This window comes from Lepidochelys kempii, chromosome 15 (genome assembly GCF_965140285.1).
Source record: "Lepidochelys kempii isolate rLepKem1 chromosome 15, rLepKem1.hap1, whole genome shotgun sequence".
NCBI classification, from domain to species: Eukaryota; Metazoa; Chordata; order Testudines; family Cheloniidae; genus Lepidochelys; species Lepidochelys kempii.
This window is the reverse complement of record NC_136394.1, coordinates 30,201,603-30,226,865: the sequence shown is the minus strand read 5'-3', so window position 1 is coordinate 30,226,865 and position 25,263 is coordinate 30,201,603. Positions and strand designations below refer to the sequence as shown.

The 25,263-nt window shown below is 40.1% G+C and overlaps 1 protein-coding gene across 8 annotated transcripts in view; it reads left to right on the top strand.

Moving 5' to 3' along the window:
- Positions 1–23,319, top strand: part of GIT2 (GIT ArfGAP 2) — a 49,168-nt gene extending 25,849 nt beyond the window's left edge. For 3 of the 8 annotated variants that reach the window (XM_073312618.2, XM_073312617.2, XM_073312621.2), the window contains exons 15-20: positions 3,307–3,555; positions 5,285–5,374; positions 9,979–10,061; positions 10,195–10,383; positions 17,905–17,968; positions 18,787–23,319. In XM_073312618.2, the coding sequence (XP_073168719.1) occupies positions 3,307–3,555; positions 5,285–5,374; positions 9,979–10,061; positions 10,195–10,383; positions 17,905–17,968; positions 18,787–18,999 (888 nt within the window). In that variant the 3' untranslated portion in view covers positions 19,000–23,319. Of the gene's footprint in view, positions 1–2,972; positions 3,093–3,306; positions 3,556–5,284; positions 5,375–9,978; positions 10,062–10,194; positions 10,384–16,896; positions 16,919–17,904; positions 17,969–18,786 lie in introns of those variants that run through there. The other 5 variants (XM_073312620.1, XM_073312619.2, XM_073312622.2 and 2 more) reach the window with 5 other exon arrangements.
- Positions 23,320–25,263: the final 1,944 nt, after the last annotated feature.

Below are 25,263 nucleotides of genomic sequence, written 5' to 3'. Positions count from 1 at the left end.
AGGTCACTGTGTCCCAACAGGCCAGTAACAAATATAGTACATCACATGCTTGCGTATTAGTTGTCTTCATACAACTAGCTATAATGTTGGTATACATGTATGCTAAGATATCTGCTAGGTTTTAAGAAAACATAGGCCGCTTTATGGGATGATCACCACCAAACAATATGACTGGAAGCTAAGGTGCAAAAGTTCATTGCAGGTAAAGAAAATAGAATTGCTGAAACTGAAAATGGAAAAGACCCACTAGATCTCTTGGTGCATAAACTTCCTTTATCTGCAGGAGATCAGGTATTGATACTAGAAAGTCACTAAGATTCTAGAATTTAACTAGTCAGCCAACATTCAAATAGGTGAGGTAAGATCTAGTGCCCAAAGCATACAGGATTAGTTGTATACTTTTTCAATGGGTCAACGTACATGTGGATTCCTTATCAAAACCTATAACTAATTGCTTATTCTCAGTATTACCTTTTTCTGTTTTTGTTTTTTTTGGTGATCTGCACTGCCTGTTCCTTATTCTGGCTGTCTGCCATGCTGTCCTGTCTACTTTGTCGGGAAGAGATTCCATTAATTGACATAAAACCAGTCCCCCTTTGAAGTTGTGCAGCTGTGGAATGGCACATAATTGTAACTGCAGTATTCTATAATTAGAGAAAACCAGCCCAGAGCTGCTGTCAAGCTACAGTACTGGAGATGTCAACTTTCCTAAGGTAGCTCAAGAGTTATGTCAACGAGGACTAGGAAGATTGTACTACCTGTTTTCTCTAGTGTCCTGGCACGATGCCACTCTACAGTGCTGCTGCTTTCAAGAGCCTGGAATGTTTGTCGGCCTCTGAGCTATTAGGATTTAATACCAGTCTAATTCATGATTTGAGAATATCTTCTTCTTTATCCCTAACCTGATAAACTGAGCAGTTGGACATGGTTTCAAGTGTTACTGTCCAAGTTGCTCTCTCTCTCAAAGCAGATAACAGCAGATGCAAAACACATCTGTGCACACAAAGAGGGCAGTTGTATGTACAGTTACCTGTTTTTGCCTTTTAAGATCTCTGTTGGAACCCAAAATTTATAGAGGAACCTAAGACATCTTATGGGACTTCTTTGCTACTTTTGCAGGTATCTTGATTAAGCAGTTGTCTGCATCATTTGAATTAATTTTTGGTTTAGAGATAAATTTATGCTTTAAGGAACCTAATCTTAGAAAAAGCTTTTGCTGTCCGAGTGGGGTAGCCATTGTACACTAGGATTTTAGTACACTGATACAGCATAATGGGAGGAGACAGGGCCAGATTTTCCTGCGCAGCAGATGCGGGGCATAGGGTACATCAGAGAGCCAGTCATAGCTCCCTCATGCTGAGGATCAGTTTGCACTGGCCCCAGATCCAGTGATGTTTAGAACAGCTATGGGGCTGCTCTGATTTGTCATTGGCTTAGTGACTTACACCAACAACGGCTAGGCATAACAAAGCTCATAAGAACGGCCATACTGGGTCAGACCAAAGGTCCATCTAGCCAAGTGTCCTGTCTTCCAACAGTGGCCAGTGCCAGGTGCCCCAGAGGGAATGAACAGAACAGGTAATCAAATGTGATCCATCCCCTGTCACCCATTCCCAGTGTCTGGCCAACAGAGGCTAGGGACACCATCCCTGACATGATTCTTCCACCTTACCCTCTGCTCTGAGGGGAAGGGGGATAGATGGCATAGTACCTAGCTACAGTAGCTGTAGGCCAATAAGAAGTTGCTGTCTGCCAAGGGAGTCTTCTGCTGGCCAGTTGTGGTCAGAATCTAAATACTTTGCAGCACCTGAGAAGAGCAAAGGAGCCAGATCTCATTTGAGCATATGGCCCTTGGTCTCTTAATTGGCATAGGTTTATTTGATTTTTTAGGCATAGGTTAAATTTCAATATTGAAGATTAAAAATTGTCTGTCTCATATAGTTGTCTAGTGGCATGATATGTATCTGATTTCTCACACTTCAGTTATTTGAAAAAGATAGCACTTCAGTAGAGGCTCTGCCTCCTCTTTAATTATGTCACTTATGGATGGGTTCCCCCTAAATCGAGTAAAAGGGTGATCTTACAAAAAAAGATGACTTTCTGACACATGGGCACTTGTTTGTGAACTTAAACCTTGACCGTGATGAAGAATTTCGACAGTGGTGGTGAATTGATCTGATATGACAATAGATGAACAGCAGCAGACAGATGAAATTAGACCACACCCGGTTTATAAAATAGGTGGTGGAAAATAAAGGGAAAAGGTCCATGCTGCACAATCTCCTGCTTGATTGTATTAAAATGTCAAACTTTTAAGGAGTAACATTGCTCTTTACTGATCCTTAAATCTTAACACACAATACACGGTATGACAGACTGCACCGAGCAGGGAAAGGTAATATTCAAAATGGCTTTAGGATGCTAGTTGGAATCTTCACTTACGGGTTCTGGACGGCGTCAGGCCGACTACAATTTTACATCACAGACTGATTTTCTTAAAGGTTCACATGATGCAAAACAAAATACAATATTCAGTATTTACTTGCGATTCCTAATGAACGGCCATCAGCTGTCTGAAACCGTATGCTCCATATATTGTTTGAGAAGAGGTACATAATATTTAAATATTTGCAGTTTTCTTCATGATGTGTTAATATAGCAAACTTATTCTGAGAGATTTTCTTCTACAACAGAATTTAAATTGTTGCACGTTTTCCCCACCCACAGATTTTAATAATCCCATTGGCATTTTAGAAAGCAGTAGCTGATATCCTGTTTGCGTAATCTTAACTTCACTGTCTTCTTGCTTTGCAAAGCAAGCTCTGGTTTTCTTTGTGCTGTATCTGTGCTATAATTTTAGCAGTTGCATATTCAGAGGCTTTATTTAAGTCATTTTTAAGTTACTGTAGTAACTGTTTGCTGAACTAGAGTGCTTTGCTTGAAAAGAATTTATTTTTCTGTTGTTCAAACAGCCTTCGTGGTAATGAAAAATTTATGTAAAAGTACATCTAACCTGGAAATGGATCTTACGCTTTTAACTGCAACAGCCAAATGTAAGATCCAATTTGACTTGCATCCCAACTAAAATAATAGTAAGTTGAAACTGACACTTATAAATCTACCACACCTGCAGTAAAATATTTTTTGTCTGAGCAAATGAAGTAGATTTTAAGAGAAAATTCCATTTAATAATAATAAATCCAGCAACAGCTGGTTGGATTTTTTTTTAAGGTGACAAGCTGTATTTGTGTACTCAGTTTGCTTGCTGTAGAAAAACAAAGTCCCACTGCTAAACATTTCTTTCAGCTTCAAACACTACAGAGTGAAAATACGAACCTCAGAAGACAGGCCACAACCAATATATATCAGGTCCAAACTGGTTCTGAATACGCAGACCCCAACAATCATTCTTCTTTAAAGCGGCGACCATCTACACGAGGTAGCAGACCTATGTCTATGTATGAGACTGGATCGGGTCAGAAACCCTACCTCCCAATGGGAGAAGTCACATATCCAGAAGAGAGCATAACAAGACTGCAGCCTTTCCCTCCACATGTAAGTAAAACTGCTAATGCTTCTGCTCTTCTTTGTATGTTCAGCTTTTTCTATTGCAACTCTTCTTGTTTACTTGATTATTTACCAAAATCTCTAGACTGCCTGCTTCCTGGTAAAGTAAAACAGTAAGAATTATCACTGTTTGCTGTATTAACATGTCTGCAGGAGCTCAATGGTTTGAAGAATAAAAGGTGTAACAATTCTCAGATATGTAAATTGAAGCTTTTGGCTTCTGCTCAGCTATTTCCTTAGCCACAATATATTTGCCAGTATATCCATGCATGAGTTTTTCAAAAGTAGGAGAGAAAAACCCAGTATTCAACAAGATAGGTGTAGTTTGTGGATCTCTGATCTTGGGGCATACAGGTATGTGCTTATACATGGAACTTGCAAGCCTTTTAAAAACAGTAGGATTGAACTTTGCTGAAGATTGCTCATGAGTAGAAATGCTACATCGAAGCACTGAAGAGAGTTTACTTTCATGGATCTCTCTGCAATACTACCTTTCATTATAGTCTCTTATTTTGTTTGGTTTTTTAACTCTCTAGTGTTCACAGCCTAGTTTTTCAGGTGGCCAAGTCCATCCTGATTAGTATTTTCCTAAATTATTAAAGTTCCAATAGTGTGGTCAGCATGGACGCTGATTCTTCCCTAAGGAGTTTGCATTCTAGACTGACAACAAAAAATACACCAACATTTGAGTTCATTCTTCATCGTATCTTTTTTTAAATTGCCAGAGGCAGGGGGAAATGTGTGGCAGTATTTTTCTTTTTTTTTTTGCTGACATGAATCAGGATTTTAAGGGTTATCAATATGTTGTCTCTGGGACAGCACTATCTTGTATTCTCCTCTCAATTGCATACATTAAATGCATTTGAAAGAGACTGCTTAATTGTTTGAAAGTTGAAATTTCTTTCCTGGCTTGAAAAAAGTGCCATGTGCATATAAAACAAAATGCTTGGTGCAAGCAGCAGTCATGAATGTCTAAACTATTTTACAAGAGTGCCATTTTGGCAGATGATGCTGAACCATCCGACATTAATGCTAAGAGCTTGAATGTTTTTCGGTCTGATTAACAAGTATGGGACTTCTCAAACTGCTGGAAATAATAAAGTGCTTATTAGAAATTCAGACTAGATGATAAAAGCTATATCACCGTAGATTATGTTGACTTGCTGTGAAAGATTTCAGTATAAAGGCAGTTCCTGCAGCAAGAAATGACAGAACTCTTCTGTACATAGCAATTTATTCAAAGTGTAAGAAAGCTTCATAGGTTCCTGAAACTTCTCATTTGTTAATGTCTTGTTGGTTTAGAACTAACAGTTCTGAAGCATTACTTTCTTCCTTGTGAAACTTGGTTACAGAAACATACTTTTTTCCTTTAATAAAACCTTTCTACTCAAACCTAAGTGGCATATATTAGTTAAATGAACGCCTTTGCAGAAACAGAATTTTGGTGAATGTATTTGTTCACTTTGGAATTCAACATCTTTTAATACGGATACCAGAATTAGCTTAAAGAAGTCAAATGCGTTTTGCCAGAGTTACAAGTCCAGTCTAGCTCAGTCAGTTTTCTCAGTCATTCTGACCATGTCTTCTCTTTGACTATCCAATTTTTAAAATGTACATATGTTTAAAAGTTATTTTCAGAGTATTTGTGGGTTCTTTATTTTGTTTTCCCGAGTGTTTTTCTCTCCCCTTCCCCCCCCCCTTTTTTTTTTTTTTTTAGATCGGGAGGAGTGCGTTTGTGACCTCCTCTTCATCTCTGCCTTCCTTCCCCTCCACGCTTTCCTGGTCAAGGGATGAAAGCACACGAAGGGTTAAGTACCTTCTGAATTGGTCTGTTACCTGGAGGAGGTGGCCATCTCCCTCGAAGCCTTGTGCCTCTGTCCTTTCCCCTCTATCTGCTAACTGGCCTTCATCCCTGCATGAAGCAGCACTTCATCACTTTCACTTTCTTTTGGCACTTACTATGGACACGCCTTGCTTCACTCTTGTCTAACTTCACACCAACTAAAATACCTGTAGGATTTAACACCATGCTCCAGATCACTTATCCCACAATATGCTGTTGAAAATGAGCTGGTTGCTGAAGAAAAGTAATTTAGCAAGCACTTACTGGCTCATGAAATATCAGTATGTACTTTTTCTGCTGACTAAAATGCATTGCATGGGACACAGGTATGCTCAAAGGGTTAGTAAAAGCTATGGAGCCCATTACCTCTAGGGGTCACCACTTTGCATCCAGTCCAGGGTGGTACTGATGGGCAGAGATGTTACTTTTTGACAGCTGTTCGGTAGACTGTTTGAAATGAGTGAGCTCTTTGTCCAGTTATATCAGACAAGCATCCATATCACCCACCACTTCATTTAACATTGCGTAGCCCTTTTACTGATGGTACTGAAAGAAGTGAAGGCTCGAATGGGCCTGGAGACTGAACTCATTCCTAGCAATGCTCCTTTTAGTTCAGGGTTCAAAGAACCTTCATGGCACCATGTAGAGGAAGCTTACATTGCTGCTGTCTGAGAATCAGCAAACGTTGGTTGCTAGGTCCTTACAAAAGCACAACACTGACTTCAAAAAAAAAAAAAAAGCCATTGCATTATGGGATTTTTAACTGCTCTATAAAAGTCTATGGTATCCCAAAGATACTTCTATTTGCATTGTTTCTGACTCATAGATGAATAGTTTTAGTTCCGAACTACAGAACTGCAGGGTTCACTGAGGCATTATGGTCTAGATAATAGTCCTGCCAGGAGTGCAGGAGACTGGAGTAGATGACCTCTCGAGGTCCCTTCCAGCCCTGTGATTCTGTGATTATATACCTTTTTATGAAAACATTGAAATGTGAAACAGATAAGTATGCGGTTCTCAAACTATGGGTTGGAATCCCAAATTGGGTCGCAACCCCATTTTAATGGGGTCACCAGGGCTGGCTTAGACTTGCTGGGGCCCAGGGCCAAAACCCAAGCCCGAGGGTTTCAGCCCTGGGCAGCGGGGTTAAGGTTACCAATCCCAGTCTGAGGTTGAAGCCCTTGGGCTTCGGCTTTGGCCCCCCGGCCTGGGGCAGTGAGGCTTTGGCTTTACCTCCCCACCTGGGATGGTGGGGCTTGGGCGGGTTCCAGTCCCCCTCTCCTGGGGTCCTGCAGTAATTTTTGTTGTCAGAAGGAGATTGCGGTGCAGTGAAGTTTGAGAACCCCTGCTATATTCTCATCCTTGTTATATACTTTTCCACTGCAGTCTTAAATCCAACCCAATGTGAGGACCGTTAATAGAAGCACAGAATGAAGTGTCCGCACTACAAAATTGCAAGGTTAGGGATGGCTGGCTAATTGAACAATCTGATACAGTAGACTGGTCATGCCTGATTTCTTTTTTATACACTTTACATTTTGTGTGGGATCTTAGAAATATTTCTATGTATCCAAAAAATTGCAGAATAATGCCATCTGAACCAGCCCCAACTACAAGGTAACCATTGTAAAAGAACTGTGCTTTTAACAAATAGATTCTTGCTATACATGTTTATTCAGCATATTTCAGAATAAGTTATTTTAAAACAGATATCTTTTACACACTCTTTGAGCAAGAAACGTTTGCATAAGTGTATGATAGCTGAATCACCCTTGGGTCATCATAGTGAGTGATTTGCATTTCTCATCTGCAGCTTGGATCCGCAGTTATTAAGTGTCTTTAATAGATGTAACTATCATCGCTATATACTCCTTAATACATTTGTATTCTTCCTATACTTTTATGTTGTTTTATACAAATATATTTATGGGTAGTTTTGACAGAACCCATTTTGTAGTATTGTGTGTTATTGATTTAAGCTCTACTTTTCATTATTAAAGCAGGACTTTCACAGGAGCAAACTAAAGGAGAAAAGCATTCATAGATGACTTTTTAAACCAAGCCTATTTTTGCAGATATCTTGCTTTACAAAAGACCTTCTCTCCCTTTTTAGCTCAATTGTTCCATGTGTCTGATGCCGCAGTGAAATCACAACCCTGTAGCTGACACTGTATCAGTCTGGTTCTTTGGCAGCTATGTAGTGTCTCAAGTCAAGCTTTTATTTAACAGTTGAATTATGAGGAATAGAGCTTTGTATATCAACGTTTTGAGGGTTCATTTGCCTTTCAGATGCTTATTTTTTAGCCAGATATTTGTTTTCTTCAGCATGAAAGTCCCTGTTTAAAACCTCAGAAGATAAGTTAATTCTGACTACAAGTGATATGGCGACTTCTGTCCAATCTGAAAAATACTTGATTTACATGGAATAGTAGCAGATGACAAATCGTTAAGTGACCCAGTAAACTGTGAATTGCCAATTTGGGTACAGTTGATTTATCACTGGAACTAAAAACTTTCTCAGATTTGTTGTGTGGGGAGTTAATCCTACTTTACACATATCTAATTCCAGTAGTAAGGCTAAGTCCTGGTTTTTTAACTGGCTGTTTTTGTTTGTGACCAGAGTATTCAGCTTTGCCATTTAGCAAACAGTTTCTATCTGTGTACCATCTGATAAATAAATAAATGCCATACAAATGCTATTATATACAGCTTTATATTGTCAGAGTATGCCTAGTATTGTTTTCAGATTCTATCTTCTCTTGTTCCCTTACTAGATGTAATCAAAAGAACACCACAATTTAGGTTTCTTTCTATGCAAGGTAGCTGTAAATTGGATAGTTTGAGTTGTTCAGAGCAGGGACTGTCCTTCAGTGATTGGAAAGCACCTGGCACATGGAGGTACCTCTCTAAATAAGAATAATAGAAAGGGTTGTCCATCAGGCTTAGCCTAATTTATGCCTGTTATAATGGACAGTGCATGTTAAGTATGCTGATTTGAGCCTTCCTTTAATATCCATTTCTGGAGATTTCCTTGATCTTCACTCTGTTTTTCTAATAAAGATCAGTGGGAGGTTAATGTGACTGCGAATGAGGAAATCCCATAGCATTGTTGGGATTGGATTTTACTTCAGTGCCAGGATCTGCACTGTGCAGTAAAAGACCAAACTTCAGAGTGACATTAATGTAGCATGTTTATAAGTGGGAAGGGTATAATTGTCTGTCTGTCTTCTAGAAAAATGTGTACTAATGTAGAATGCCCTGGTCTGGGCACCACTGAGGGGAGTTGTAGTTGGTAAGTTGCTGCATCTTTGCTGTTCTTTGGTGTCAGGCCCAGAAGACAAGAATAAGTAGTAATCCAGGGCTGCTGTTTGAGGAAGGAGGGAGAGAGCTCCAGAGTATACTTTCCTTTCTTGCTTTTGCGTTATGTTTTTCAGTCCCATGGAATTATTCCCAAGTTGCAAACTTCCCATGGATATGAATTCCTGGGATTGGTGTGGTAGTGAGGTATTCAGAACAAAAATCATTGGGATGTATATTCCCTGGGTATAAATTATACCAGGAGCTCACAGAAGTGGTAGAATAACTTGTTACCTGAAAGATTACATGGAATCTAATGAAAGAAACTTCCTGAGTTTAGAGGACCATATGGTGGCATCTCAAGGGATACAAATCCCAAGTCATAAGAATACAAGTAAACTCAGTTATTATGGTCCCTCTGCTCAGGAAAAAGTGTGCTAAGTGCCTCATATTGAGGAAGGTTAGAGGCAATTCAATAATAGGTGATGTCCCCCTCTTGCCCATAAAGTGGTCATATGTTGCATTGGAAGACATAAGACTTGTGGTTGTCTGGGAGTTGAGCTAATTCCATTTTCCAACTCGAGGCTTCTGCAAAAGCACATTTGCTCAGTCATTTGAAACTGGGTGGTTGTCAGACTCCAGAAGTGATCCCAAGATCGTTGTGTGGTGTCCCTTTTGAATATCCTGGGAACAGAGGCAAAATTTTCTTGGGGGCAGGAAGATCATCAGTGGCAAGTGGCTGAATGTTGGGTTATGATGTTAAAGAAGCAGAACCCCTGCTCTGTAAAGCTGAACAGCTTGTAATGGTTGGGGAAGAACATTCCCTGATATGTTAAGGTACAAAATGTATTTTAAAAATAAAATACTTAATGTACTTCATGAAGAAACTACTTACTAAAGAAGGAATAACTAGCCAGGCAAGTAACTTTATTTCTTTTAGGTGAAAAGGAGGAATAACCTACAGTATTTAACTCCTTTCAGCATTGCTGCTGCATAAAGTGACGTAAGCATACATGGCAGCTGTCAGTGAGAGAAATTAACAAAATCTCAGCCCATAAGATCTTAACCTAAAATGTGTGAGTGAGTATAACGTAGCACAGAACAGACACTAATGGCCATGACAGGTTGAGCTTGTAAAGTAATGTAGGACCTAAATGAAGTCTTGTGCAAAGAGAAGTAACTAGTTTATACAGGGAATAGTTCCCTGGCAAAGTTCTTGACTCTTTCTTTTTTTAAGGTTCTATCCTTAAACATTTCTTTATTCTTTGTAGGCATCGAAATTAGAGAAACAGAATAGCATGCCTGAAAGTGACTATGATAACCCCACCCCCAGTTTGGAGCTGGATGAGACGGGGTATGTCTTATTACATGAATGAGCTAATGTTTGTGTCTGTATATTGTCTGAAGGCATAAAGCTCTAGTTAAGTGCTAATAGAAACTGCTCTGTAGTACAGTGACCACTTCAACATTCTTCCTTTTTTCCCCAGGCCAGGTAGGAAAGGAAGGCAGAGAAGTGTCATTTGGCAGGGGGAAGGGGCTATCCCCGAGAACTCGGATACAGATGCAACCCCAAGTTCCACTTTGCCCAGTACAGAAGATGTTATTCGAAAAACTGAACAGATCACTAAAAATATCCAGGAGCTGCTGCGAGCGGCACAAGAGAATAAGCATGACAGGTAAGAAGGGGAGTCTAAGTGCTCTGGAATTTCCAAGATTAAAAAACATAGTAAAATGCTTCCAAGCATAGGAACTTTAATTTCATGTAAATGAATCATGTATGGTCATGTGTTCCCTTGGCTGCGGGGAGCAGCAGATGTTGTTGGGGCTGTGGGCAAAAGGACATGGAACAGCTTCTCTCTATGGAACGCTTCCTCGGGACTTGGCAGATATCCATGGGAGTAGCTGCTGTTTGGAGCAGTGTCTACTCCCAGTCTGCCCGCATCCCACTCAGTAAGAAGCAGTACAAGCCAGGGGAAGTGCTGGGAGATGGCTCCATTGCAAATCCTGTTGCCAAGAAAGCAGAGGTCAAGGGACCCCTGCAGAGGCCCAGGGACAAGTGGGATTTACCCATGGATCCTCAAACTACACAGGAGTTATAGATCAGGGCACCTAGAAGGGAACGTTCAGCAGTAACTGAGTGTAATCTCTGTGAAACAACTGCAGTCAGGAAGGATTTGGCCCTTAAACTGCAGATAGTTTTGTTTGTGTACATAATTGCTATGTTCTCTGTAATAGTTAGGGCCCTACCAAATTCACGACTAGGAAAAACACATCATGGACCATGAAATCAGATCTCTTCCATGAAATCTACCTATTGGACGGGGTGAGGAGCAGGGCTGTGGGTGCCCCAGATGAGGGCTCCTACCATGTACTGTGCTCTAGCTGTTAGACTGCCAGGCTGGGGAGGGATGGGACTTCCTCTTCCCCTGCATGGCCACTTCTTGGGGTAGATCAGCCCCACTTCCAGGTACCTCCCTGGGCTGCAGGAAGCTCTGTGGCTGCGCTGCCTTCAGGGCTTCCTGCAGCCAGAGGAGGTTCCCGGAGGTGGGTCTGATCTCCCCTGTGTTGCTGAAAGCACCCCTATCGGGGGCTCCTAACTGCTAGTCCTGGCCGGGCTGGGGAGGGACAGGATTTCCTCTTCCCCTGTGTGGCTGCTTGGGTGTGGCAGGAGGTTTAACCCACCTCCGGGTACCTCCTCTAGCTGGAGAAAGTTCCATGGCTGTGCTGCCTTCAGAATCCAACTCTGAAGGCAGTACAGAAGTGAGGGTGGCAATCCCACGACCCCCCGCCCCCCTTCCCCCCCCCCCCCCGACAAACACAACTGCTTTGTGACACCTACTTCCACAACCCTCTTTTGGGTCGGGACCCCCCCCCAGGCTACAACACCCTGAAATTTCAGATGTAAACATCTGAAAATGTGAAATTGACTAATTTTAAAACCGTGAAATTGACCAAAATGGACCGTGAATTTGGTAGGGCCCTAGCAATAGCCTTGTATCGTCTGTTTTTTACAGCAATAGATCAGAACAGCTTTTGCTAACGGCTTAACTGTTAGAGTAGAGCCAAGAACTAGATACGCTTCTCTCAAGTTTGCCAGCGCTAAAAATCAAAGCGGCTTATTTATCTGAACAAGTTAGTACTCGGCCTGAGCTTCCCCCCATGCAGTCTGACCCGACCATTAACTCTGCCAGATCTCCATGAGTTGTTGGTAATGATTCTTCGTAGTGCACAAAGAGCAGGTGGTTCTCCTAGGTAGTTTTTTATAGGCATATAATGGCAGGTATATCATAGCACATGTTAGTGCATTCCATGTTAGCCCTGAGTGGTCCTAGGCTCCAAATAAATTTCTCTTTTCCTGTGGCAATTCTCATATTAGAACGGCAGTCACAGCCTCAGCGCTGAAGGACTACACAACACGTTACCCGTGAAACCAGCTAACTACCTTTGTTAAATCTTGCAGCTCATATAATTTAATTTCTGAGTTCTTTACCTCCACGACTGAGAAAAATAGGCAACGGTTGCATTCTGGGGGCCACTTCTGCTTCTTCCATACTTTATTTACTTGGTTTGCACTTTGCTTTGGCTAGGAGGGAGATGCACGTGTTTCCTTTGTGATCCTGGGTGAGGAAGTCAGAGTGCATTTTCTGACTCAGCTCACTTGAGTCAAAATTCAGACTTAATCCCTTCCATAAACCACTCTTCTTTTTTGCTCCCAGGATTTTTACAAAGGGGAGATGCAGTAAAAAAAAAAAAAAAAAATTTTAAATAATAATATTGGTTATTTGTATATTTTACCAGTAACAATAGTCGAAACACACCAAAATCATCTAGAATAAAGAACCCAGGACATGTTTTTCCCCTGCTAAATTAGGTAAAGCTACTTAGTAAAGAATACTTTTAATCCTTCCTCATGTTTTCTGGTGCCTCAAGTTAAGGGAGCGTTTTTTTTACACAAGGGACATGTATCTCTAGCTCTGTAAATAAAACAACTTAAATTCATAAATGCAAATAAGAAAAATAAACAGAGCAATCTTTTGAAAGAAATAATGATTAGCCTTGCAAAAAGACATCTTCTCTCCCTTCTTTGTTATAGAAGAAAGATATTGAGGGAAAGGCTTTAAGAGATCAGAGTAAGGAACAAGTTGTTTGGTTATTAAAGCAGTGTTTCTTCTATGCCACAAATGGAGTATGTTGGTTATCATTCTTAGGTGAACATGACCCTCCAAAGCTCTTAGCCATGAACAAAAATGCAATATTGTATTGCATTGCATGGCTTTGCCTCAGATGTGCTACTGCTCAATGCATCACATAGCAGGGGGAAAGCAATATGGGAAAATAATGGAACAAATCTATTCAACTTAATTCTGATATGAATAAGGCTATTCAGAGAAGTCACATTGCAAATACATTTGTCGCATAATTGAGCTTCTGAGAACTATAATGAGATGGCTTCCAAACTTTTGTTGGGAATATTGTAAATAAAAATGACTTGCCACATGGATAATCTGAACATGAATGTTAATTGTTCTTTCATCATCCTAATGAAACTCCTTCCATTTTCTCATTCTCTTTTGTTCCTTTTCCTGTACTCATCTGTCTAAACAGACCATTAGAGCGTGCAAGCATGCTTAAGCTCAGACATAGCCTCGGCTGTTTCAGTACATTGGTTCCGTGGGCTGAGAGAGCTCCCCTGCAGCCTGATCCTACCTCCTGGTACTCTGGCCTCTGTCCCTGCCTTCCAGGCACAGTGTCCTTTCTCTTTTTCTCTGCTGCCTTTCCCCGCTCATGCACGTTCAACACCGGGGTGGTTAGAGGTTATGCATGAAAGGCTTTAAATGAGAGGAAAACTTATAGGTAATAAGTACTAAGAGTTTCTGGGCTAATCCTATGTCCGTGAAACTTTTACTGTTGACTTCACTGGGAGCAAGATCAGGGCCTAGTGGTACAGCTAACAGAGGCTTGAGGTTTCCCTCTGACAGCCCTAGCTTTTGTCTCCATTCTGGTCATTGTCTATCAAAATAATCTGCATCTGATCATTGATGACATAATTTGTTGTTGCAGTGTCCATGCACTGTTACTGCAGAAATAGCATTATTTGCATGACCCAGAACACACAACATTTATTCTTTTAGTCTAATAATAAGTCTGTTTATGGTAATACTAGAGCCTAGTTTCTAGCTTGGATAAATTATCATCAAAACTAAATTTTAGGTTTTAATAAGTTTATGTAATGGCAACCTAAAACTTCAAAACCTGACCAAAATACTGTTCTGATCTTTAATGCCTACTGCATCTGAGATACAAAACCTGTTTAAAATCCAGTGTTTATGGGTTGTGACCTTTCCCCAAGGTTTAATCCTAAACACGATTTTGGCCAATTATCAATATCAAAGTGAGAGGAAGGGTTACAGGAAGTCTTCAGAAATTCTCTGCAATAAGAATTTTTTCAAAATGTGTGACAATTCCCTAAAATCTGTGTAGATTTAAGAAGCCAATTCAGTCCCACTATGACCTCTCGTGTCTACCCAGATTTTAGTCTGTGTTTTTTTTTGTTTTTTTTTAAATCATCTAGTGAGAAGTATCATTTTGTCTGCACATTTTGTACAAGGGGGTCCAGGGGTTGCTAGATGCTAGTGTGATACAAATAATAGTACTAATAAAGTACTTAGAGTTTCAACTGCTTATCTTACATCAGTTGAGGCTTTCCTCAAATATACGTCGAAAACTTTGATGCAACAAACCCAGATGGCCCAGAACTATGCCCAAACTTATTGCATCTCTAAAACACTCTTACATTCCGTAATTACTGGGGCCTCTTGCTATTCCCTGGAAATCAGTGGAGGTTTAAACGGCACATTTTTGTCTTGTTTTCTGTAGGTTTCCTCTACTATTCAGTGTGGCTCATGGAGAGTAAACGGGTTATCAGCCCTCCTCTCCTCTCTAGCAGAGCAGGGATTGCTACCGTGCACTTTTGGTAAAAAGCTAGTGATGGTGGGAAGTCTCATTTTATTTGGAAGAGCTCATGGGAATGCAACACACACACAGTCAAGATGTCCCCCTTTTATAGCCACTTTCCTGCATAACTCAAATGACCCCTAAGTGTGTTGTTTCCTTTTTAGTGTATCTGTAATTTACGTGTTTTTTGCATGTTCAGTATTGCAAGTTAATTGAATAAAATGATTGTGATTTCAGTCTGAAAGTGCTTTTTAGATCTAGAATTGAGAGATTATGCTAAAGAAAAATATTCTTCTTTTGAATGGTACTGCCTGATAAACTAATTTTAAAAATACTAGTTTATAGTTTTAACTATTCTATCCTGCAGATTATTAGCTTAAATGGAATATTTGGAAAGTATAGGTTTTAAAAGTAGACTTTTGACAGAAGGCTAAACTTCTTACAGGCTTCAGGTAACTTTAAAATTATTGACCAGAAGCTTCTCTTTTGAACAGAGATCAATTTTAATTCTAATTTTTAAATATTTTTCAGGGTCTAATGTAGAATCTGTAAGGATTCTTAAAATCTACTTTTGGATTATTAGTTATCACTTTGTAATAGTTCTGTTTAACAGAATAATTGAAAGTTTTTAGCCTAAACTATGCAGTCGAGAAGTAAACATTAACTATGATGAAATCTATGTATTTTACCAGTTGCTGTCTCTTGGTGGTTTTGTGTAGTACATGTTCACCGGGTCTACATTCACCAGACATTCTTCATTTTTTTTCAGTTCGCCTTAGATGAAGTTTTACAGTCTTGTAGTTACACTTCACCAAAAAAGTGAGGGGTGCATCCTCAATAAGATTTAGGAGTTACATAACAGCTTCTCTTTAAATTGGTAATCTTTGATTTATGCAATGAAGAATGGGGAAAATTTAACATCAAACAATATTGCATTGACAGCCTAATGTTCACAATGGACTGTCAAGTATGGAAATAAATGTTCTCTAAAGTGAATTGTTTCCTGGGCCTGTGTCTTCACAGCAAGCTAAAGAATGCTACAAGTGTTAACCTTTGACCCTGAGAAGCCCTGACGAGTGACATGAGATTGGCTATACAGTGCACTAGAGAGACAAGGTGGGGGAAGTAATGTCTTTTTTATAGGACCAACTTCTGTTGGTAAAAGAGACGCTTTTGAGCTTTTCTTCAGGTCTGAGAAAGGTACTCAGGGTCACACCTTAAATGCAAGGTGTAACAGATTGTTTAGCATAAGTAGTTCACACATATTATAGGAGACCATTCAGTACCCCCAACAACACACCTTTCAAGGTTCATAGGTCCTACACGTGCTGATCACAACATGTGGTGTACCTCATCCAATGCCCCAATAACAAATATGTGGGTGAACCAGACAATCATGACCCCCTCAAATGAACTCTCACAGAAAATCAGACACACACACCCCACAGCACCCACGGGCGAACACTTTTTTCACAAAACGATCTCTCCATATCTGACCTCTCAGTCCTCATCTTCAAAGGAAACCTGCGCATCCTCTTCAAAAGAGGAGCCTGGGAACTTAAATTCATAACTTTGCTAGACACTGAAAATCATGGTCTTAATAAATACACTGGATTTATGGCTTATTACAACAATCAGTAACCCACTACCCGCCTTTTTTGTCCTACGACTGCAGAGGTGTTAACAGGCCACTCCACCTGGAATGGTCTCTCACAACATATTATATGCAGCGTTGTAGCCGTGTCAGTCCCAGGATATTAGAGAGACCAGGTGGATGAAGTTGGTCCAATAAAAAATATTGGCTCACCCACCTTGTCTTTCTAACATCCTAGGACCCACATGGCTACAGCAACACTGCAATATACTGTGCACTCTCACTTTGAGCTTTTGATCAATCTTTATTGTGTGTGTTTCGAAGCTCAGTTGGGAGATTACTGCTGAAAATGTCTGTGGCGGTCATACACCTTAGATACTGCTACTGAGTGTTTGTTTGAAAATAGCTTTATGCAGATGTGATGTAAAGATAAATAGCAAACCTTTTCTTGGAGAAACTCCGAACTTCATATATGTAACCACAGATCATTTGTAAGAAAGCAGTCTGCACTGGCTACCAGATATAGACAAGGTGACCTACTAGGTCTCATTTCTAATTTTGATCATCCCAGATTGTTGACAAAATAATATTTGTGTAAAACTTAAACATTTAAATTTTTTTTTGTTTGTTTTTTTTAAAGATTTTTCAGCTCCACTTCCAAGGTTAGTATATATCTAAGTCTGCATAGATCTTTGACTTGGCAGCTTACTTACTTAAATCTTTTACTAAGGTTTCATTTCATAGTACCTTGGGGCTTGTACAGAAAATTCCATTCTTAAAATGATAGCGGATTAAATCTGATGACCATCTACACGCACAAGGATGTGTTTTGTGTTTGTTTTTTGTCAGCCCTGCACACTCAGCCTGGGATCTGAGAGTTCCTCTGGGATCTTAGTTACTCTTGTGCAATCCTGATGTCTCCAGTTAAAATACCCTTTAAACTGCAGAATCTGGAATTTTTTATTTTGTGCCTGCAATTGTCTTCTGGCCATTTACACACACACACACACACACATACATGTGTATATAAATTTTTAAAAATCTCTGACATGTTACATTTTGAACAGGCAGATAAACCCCTTTGGAACATGTTGTGCCACTTCTGTGGGAATGCTGAGCCAAACTCTAAAATTTGAATGTACAAATCATGACTTTAGGAAATGTCAGTCATATACACTAATGTGCCCTTTTCACATTTGTAAGCATGTATTTCCATACTTGAGTACAGATCAGGATATTAGTATCTGACCGTGCTGGATACAGGATAGTGTGGGCAACCCATTACTCCTTCCCCCACAAACTGTGTTAATCCAAGAATAGTTTAAAATTTTGATTTAGCTAATGCAAAGAGTCTTACATCAGCTGTGAAGTTCTTGCTTTTCCTGAAGTTGTTTGTAGTACAGTGTGGTTGAAACACAGATTTGTACATAATTTACTAATGAATGTTTCAATGGGAAGCTTCATCAGACTTGTGTGTTGCAGACTCTGCTACAGTTTGTGTTTGGAGGCTGTGCTAAGTCAATGTTGGAAGATAATGTGCTGTTCTGTTAACTGGTTTGCTTTTGGAGAAATAGTCACTAACTAATTGAACTTCAATAAAATTCAATGTTTTTGCTGCTTTTGAATAATCTTTTGAATCTTCTTGCAGTTATATACCGTGCTCGGAAAGAATACATGTGGCAGTAACAGAAATGGCAGCCTTGTTCCCAAAAGTGAGTCACTTTATTTCTTCAGCAATGGCAATGTTTCTCAAATGTATTCTGCTTTCAGTCTCACTCATCTTGAGGCTTTGTGACAGAAGAACCTTTAAGGGAAGTTGGTGCAATGAATGAAATATTTCTGATTGGACATGGAGGGTTTTTGTGTTGATTTGGTTAAGAAAATCAATAAGGAAATTTAAAATTCCTAAGGTTTTGCTCCTTTTTATTTTACAGTGGTTCCTCCCTGGGTTTAGATTTTTTGCAATGAACAAAAAGCAAAAGACAGATAGGAGGGAGGAACACTTTCATCAAGATGAGGATCTTTGTCAGACTTCGCACCTTTGTATTTGTCACCATGCCAAGTGGGTAGGGTTAGTTGGTACACCAGGACTCAGGTTGGTTGAGATGTGTAAATGCCCACAGTTCCCAGAAGGATGCTTACATCTTGCTTGAATAGCGATGGAGCTGGACCAGAACTTTGCCTGACCTGTTATCTTGTGACTCGCATGGATGTAGCCGTCTTTAGAACACTTCTCAGGCCTTTTTTTATAGGCAGCTTCCTGGGAGCAAATAATTATCTATGTGTGGGTCTCAAAGAATTCAAAAAGGTCTGCTTCTGCCCAGTGTCTCGCCTTGCCACGAGGTGCCCTGCAAGCCCTTCCTTTCCTGGCCTTGGATCAGGGAAAAACTACTGAGCCTGGGCCACTTGGCTACAGTCTTATAGCATTTGCAAACAGATCTCTAAATCTCACTGATTCAAAGTCATCCTAAAACCATTGTGTGTAACCCATGCTAGCCAGCTCGAGCTTTGTTTGCTTTTCCCTTCCTAGAAACCCAAATCTGAGCTGGTAAGGACGTCGCTGCGGCTGCTGACATCGAGTGCCTACAGACTCCAGTCTGAATGCAAAAAAACCCTGCCCCTAGAGACCTGCCCTACCACGGACATCCAGCTGGTCACTCAGCAAGTTATTCAGTGTGCGTATGACATTGCCAAGGCTGCTAAACAACTGGTTACCATCACAACCAAAGAGAACAACAACTGAGTCCTGTCGTGTTTTTTAGTCTTGGTTTTTTAGAGATTGGAGTTTAAATTTAGACACACAACTTTTCAAATTTTTACAAGAAAACTAAGGGGGCAAGTTAAACTTTTTTTAAACTCAGTATTATTTTTGCATGTTTTCTAACAGAACTTTCAAAGATTAATTTAACCCACTGCCTTATTTTTGTGCCTGTGTTGCCAGTTTAATTACAGAATATAGTATGTTGCAAACAGCTGTTGATCCAATATCACATACCAACATTGTATCAGAGGTTCTTCTAGGCGATTCCTTGGAGCTGTATTCTGCTTTCGGATATTGCACACGCGCACAAAACTCTCATTGAAGTCAAATGCGCATATCAAAGGGCAGAATCTAGCCTTTGGTCTGTACATCCTTGAACTGCTCTGCATGGTGAATCCCCTTCAATAACAAACTCACTCTCAGCAAGACAGTGGACTGTGAAGGCTCCAGGAGTGTAACTGTTGAACAGTCAGTAGAATGAAGTTTTATATAGTCTTCCTGAGAATTGAATACAAAGTTTATATTTTCTGTTCCATATCAACTGTTGTGCAATAACAAGTCCTTAGTCTGCTGAAACTGTAGTAGTTGTGGGCATCCAAACCTATTAAATGTTTTTGTCACTTTTTATCTATTTTGGAAGGAAGCATGAGATTTAGTTTCTTTTAGTTGTCACTATGCCACTAGTCTATACATTGGATGTTACTTTAGAAAGGCATTAGTGGTTAAAACCCATCATTTTCCTTTCTCTAAAAAACCCCTTCTGAAGTTTCCCACAGCATTTATTCCCATTTTAGTGTCCTCTTTTTTAAGGCTTTAAGTCTTGTTTGCAGCAGTATTGTTGTTTAATATCTTTTTAGATGCAGTTTCACTAAAGAGTTCTGTGATTTCTTTGGAATGGAAGATAAGAGGGCCAGTTCAAAAGAAGCCATGCCTGACACGGTACATCATATCTATACCTCACTGTAGTGGAATGTGAAAATACACTTTTTATATAGTACCTCTCACGCAAAGCTTCCAAAAACTACAAACTATATACAGACTGACACCTTCTTAAGGGTCACCTTCAATACACAACCCACCATGTGCTAACCAACCACTTTAATGTATTCCCTAGCCAAGTTCCAGTACCTTTTTCTTTAAAGATCATGGGTAACATTTTCAAAAGCACCGGAATTCTCATTTTCAAAGGTGACACGGGTACTTAAAGAGCCAGAGTCTTACTGAAAGTCAGTGAGACTTGGGTCCTAAGTGCCGGTCATCTTTGAAAATGTGGACTTAAACGCCTAAGTCAAGCTCTTTGAAAAACATTAACTCATGCCTACGAAGTGACTTGTTTTGATGATCCCTTCAAGCACTGTTCTACTTGAAAGTGAACCTATAAAAATGAGATTCAGAGATTCCAATCTGGCTACAAACAATTTGTTCAGTTCCTATATAAAAAGATGTTTTTCCTGTCTACCCACCAGTCCTACAACCTGCCCCGGAGAGCTGAATGTCAGCTGTTCAGATTCGTACGTAATCAGTAATGAAGATTCAGAGGCGCTCAATGACACCTGTACTGTAGTAATATCTGCAGTGAGTTAAACCACGGAGGGCAGAATTTGGTCTTGCAGTGGGAACTTCATTGACGGTCATGTTTTGTGATTCCCTGTAGCTGTGCAGATGCTGTTGAGCTAAAAGGAAGTAGCTGAATTATTTTTGTTGTCGAAGTGAGAAGACTCTGAATGCAAAGAGGGAGCAGATATGTTGTAGTTCTTATTTTTTCTAACTATAACAACACTTAACGTAGCTATTTCCCAGTGATGCTAAACCATCACATAATGACTGGATTATAAACCCTGGATGTTATACATATTTATATACATATAAAAACATGAGGAAGTTTGAACTCTGAAGGCATGGGTTTTCCACCAGGCTAACCACCTTCCCTTCTTATAAAATACTCATACAATTCATAGTTTCCTCTGGAGGCCCCAAAAACCATAGGACCACACGCATGCAGTTTGCCATGTTAGTCTACTCGTGTTACTGTTCAAGGGTGAGATTACAGGAAAACTGGTTGAGACTCCACATATAGTGTTCTGTCTGAATATATAAATGCAAAATTTATTTTTCACATAAATGTTTGATTCAGAAACACTCAATTGTAGGAGGCTGTCTACTGTTCCGTAAGCAGAATCTGCAGTGTTTAGTTTGCTAAATCATGATTCTTTAGGTTGGTTTTTTGGTGATAAAAATTTGCTCTGTTTTAGGTTAACAAACAAAAATTAAACCCTCAGAGGTTTCTTCCTTTTAAAATTGTGTGTTTGTATGTATATATAAACACAGAATAAGTGCCATAATATTTGTTGGATGCTGATGTTGTAATTAACTGCCTTTTTTAAAATATTGTACAATTTTGGGGTTAAAAGCAAGTAGGTAGGGGATAATCCTGTTGCAGTCTGATTCATAAATAATTTATCCTGTCCCCTCTCCCGTATCTAGCACTGTCTCTAAGCATCTGGAAATGCATTTAGACAAGGCTGTAATTTGAATTGTAGAGAAGTATTTTTGAAACCTATTACCAAAATTCAACCATTCGTAATGCATTGTATGAAATAGAATAACTCCACTTAAGAACTTCTTTGAACCAGCACAGTAGGAACATGAAGCATGCTATTTGCTAGGTATCCATCAGGACATCACTACACATGGTTTTTACATATCCTGTGTGGGAAGCAGAGTATTCTCATGTTTCCTAAAATTTTATTTAAGGATATCAACTTTTTTAAAAAGCTTGCTCAGTGCCAAAACTGGGAAAGTCCCTTCAGATGAATAACTGTACATCTTTCCTTTGTTGATGGCAGGTTTTGCAAGTACCCGATTCAATTAGACTCTGGCATGAAGAGCTGTACAAGTGTGGCTAAAATGTCACCCACTTCACATTATGTATCTAGAGTTTTTTTAAATGTCTAACATAAGTTTTATGGTCCTGTTGGTAAACTGCACCTTGTCTAAATAGTTCTGTTCTACTTACTTACTTAGTCATAGTAGCAAGTTATTGCACTAAGCAGTTATACATCTGGTGTGATATCTGCAGTATTCTTATTATGGTACTTTCTTTCAAGAAGCCCATAGGACAGAGGTGCACTTTATGGAAATGGCACTTGGAGCAAAAGCTGACTCCACTCCAACCAAACCCTGGTTAGCTCAATGTATTAATCTACTCCACCCATTGTTGGTGTTTGCCAAAGTCATAAATGGGGCCCAAAGCTTGTTTAGCATTACGCTTTGGACTGTGTGGATATGTCTATGCTGCACTGTACGCCAAGGGTTTGAGCTCAGACTCAAGCCTAACCCCATGCGTGTCTATACACAAATTGCGCTAGCCAAGGGTTCCAGAACCCCGGGGGGGTGGAGGCAAGCCAGGATCCAGCATTCAAGCCCTATTGCTTTGCAGAGTAGGTTCCACCATACTGGACTTGGGCTCTGGAGTCTGCCAAAAGTATCCCATGGGCTGACTTTCATTTTCCTCTGGACAGTCAAGTTTGGTGGATGGTCAAGTTTCCCCACACTGCATCATGAACAAAGGGCTAGAGTCACCACGTTTTGGAGGGTGCTAGGACTCTGAACCGCATTATGCGGCGTAGGTGCTAGAGCCCCCTGTTGGGACCCAGCATTCAACCATTCCTAACCTGTGGTTACAGATAAGTGTAGATGCTCAGGGTATGTCTACACTGTGATGAAACCATCTCCAGCTGGCCTGTATCAGCTGACTCAGGCTCACAGGGCAGAGTCCCAGAGCCTGGGCTTCAGCTCAAGCCTGGATATCTACACTGCAATGTTTGTGGCCCTGCAGAGCTGACAATGGCCAGTGTGGGTGTTTTATTGCAGTGTAGACACATCCTCAAGCCCTAGGTTAACGAACCCAGAGTCTACTAACTTGAGTTCTGCCAACCCTGGTCTTACATTGCCGTGTAGACATGCTCTGAATGGCTGCAGGGCAGGAGCTATTAAAATACCTGGAGTAGTTTAGGTGCAAAAAGATGTGGGTTTTTTCCTGTGGCTGGAACCCCACTTTCAAATAACTTGTATGTTTTTCCCCTCTTGGTCTTACAGAAATGTAATCCTTTCTCTAAGAAAATGCTGCACAGGAAAGTGAAAATGCCTTTTTATGAACTTGTATTTCTGTCCATTTTGTACTCATGATTTAGCCTTTAATGTTTACTGTATTACATACAATTACTGTACAACCCTTAAGTGTTATAAAATTGTTTGGGATTATTTGCCTGCTACTTATGCAATAAACAGGCTTTTAAAGTGCTTTGCCTTTGGGATATACGGGCCAAATACAAAGTACATACAAGATGGTACTATAAACAGTGCAAAGTGAGTTCATATCTGTGTAACTAATACACTGAGAAGTGGTGCATATTTAAAAATTAGATGAATTAACCATAGTTTTGTTCTTTATCCTTGGTCCTCCTAGTTTTCCTGTTTATCTTCTGGCATAGGTATATCATCAGTAGGCCAAATCCAGAAGAGATACAAACTATATGCCAGTGTCTGTCTCAACTGCTGTTACAGATGAGGATGTGGTAGCAAAGGGGCACAAGTTATACCAACTTACTTACCTCTGCCTGGTTCCCTAACTGTAGAGCATTAATATCCTCAAAAAGTGTTCAGCCATTTAAATTATAAAGGATTGAAAACTGTCAATAAATTCAGCTCCTTCTCTTCTTACTCCCTCCTTCTACCTCTATCAAATGGTCAAATTTTTTATCATGCTGTAGTAACCCATCCTTGCCCCTTCAGGAGTGTCACTGGCAGGCAATGAAGGAAATCCTGCATAATGTAAAACTAAAAGCCACCACTGACCATTGGAAGGGGGCTGACAGCAAATGAAGGATGGGGCACTGTGAAATTAATGGTGCTCAGTTGAACTACATCTAAGTTTTGTTCTGTATTTTATAAGGCTGGGTGTACTCTAGAAACTTTGTGGTACAGTGATGTTACTTAGGGGTGTTAATTTTTGGTGACATTTTATACTGGCAAAGTACATTTGGTAGTATGGCTTATTTCATGTGGGGACCTGGTGTGAGCTATATAGGCCAAAGCACTTCTTTGGTGTTAACTGCACCTCCATTAGAAGGATTTGCCACTGGATCTATTCCATCAAACCTTTTCTCTTGTAGACCTGGCCTTAGACCAAGTCTGACTTCATTCACATAATTGTGTTTAGTGCTGATCTTGAATTGTATCTCATATCAGTTAGAATAATTGGTCCATGAGATTAAGTTGCCTATGCACTCACCACCTGTGATGATTTACATATGGAAATTTCTTCAACTCATGATTTACTTTTGAACTTATTTCAGAGTAGCAGCCGTGTTAGTCTGTATTCGCAAAAAGCACAGGAGGACTTGTGGCACCTTGGAGACTAACCAATTTATTTGAGCACAAGCTTTCGTGAGCGGCAGCCTGCTGCATTGGGCGTCTGCCGTGGAAATCTGAGAAGAGCTGCTGCTGCTAGCGTTTGAACGAACAAGGCTCTAACTACCTGCAACACAACATGGGTCTCTACAAGCACAAGGTGGGAATCCCAAGCAGGTGTGTTTAGGCAACTCTGATTCCACCTGTATTGTCCATTATATCACGTTTTAAGTGAGACAGGTGCACCAACTTAAAATGTTCCTCGCAGTATTTAACAGTTGAGCTCAGCCACATCACTGCCTTCTATTACAGTGAAATAATGTACTGGAAAAAATAAGTGGGACGATAACTTATAACTCTCTGTGGGGTGAAAGTACAGGATAAGCTTGATGAATTTTAGGCAGCAGTTGTTCCTATTTCATGTTTTCCTTTTAAAAATACACACGAGGGCAAGATTTAGATTTTTACAGTCGAGGATGCAAACCTCCAGCTGCACAGCAAAGCTCAGTGGACTAGCACTACCCAACTCTTTACTTGAGCTTTCTGGAACTCCATGTACTGTGTGCTTACCAATACTGAGGACCAAACAATCCAACCAGGGATTTCACACAGTTCCCTAACTTAGTAGTGGGGTAAAAACAGCTGCTTTAATATTCTATTTTGTTTATAGATATGTGTTTTATGTAGTGACAAAAGGCAGAGTACTTAACTGCCTCTCCTAGTGCTATTGAGTGGATTAGTAGGAAGAGGTAGTTTAAAGCACCAGCCAGTACTCCACTCGTGTACAACCTTAAGCTCTGATTCTAACAGCAGAGACTAGCTGTAATGTCATTT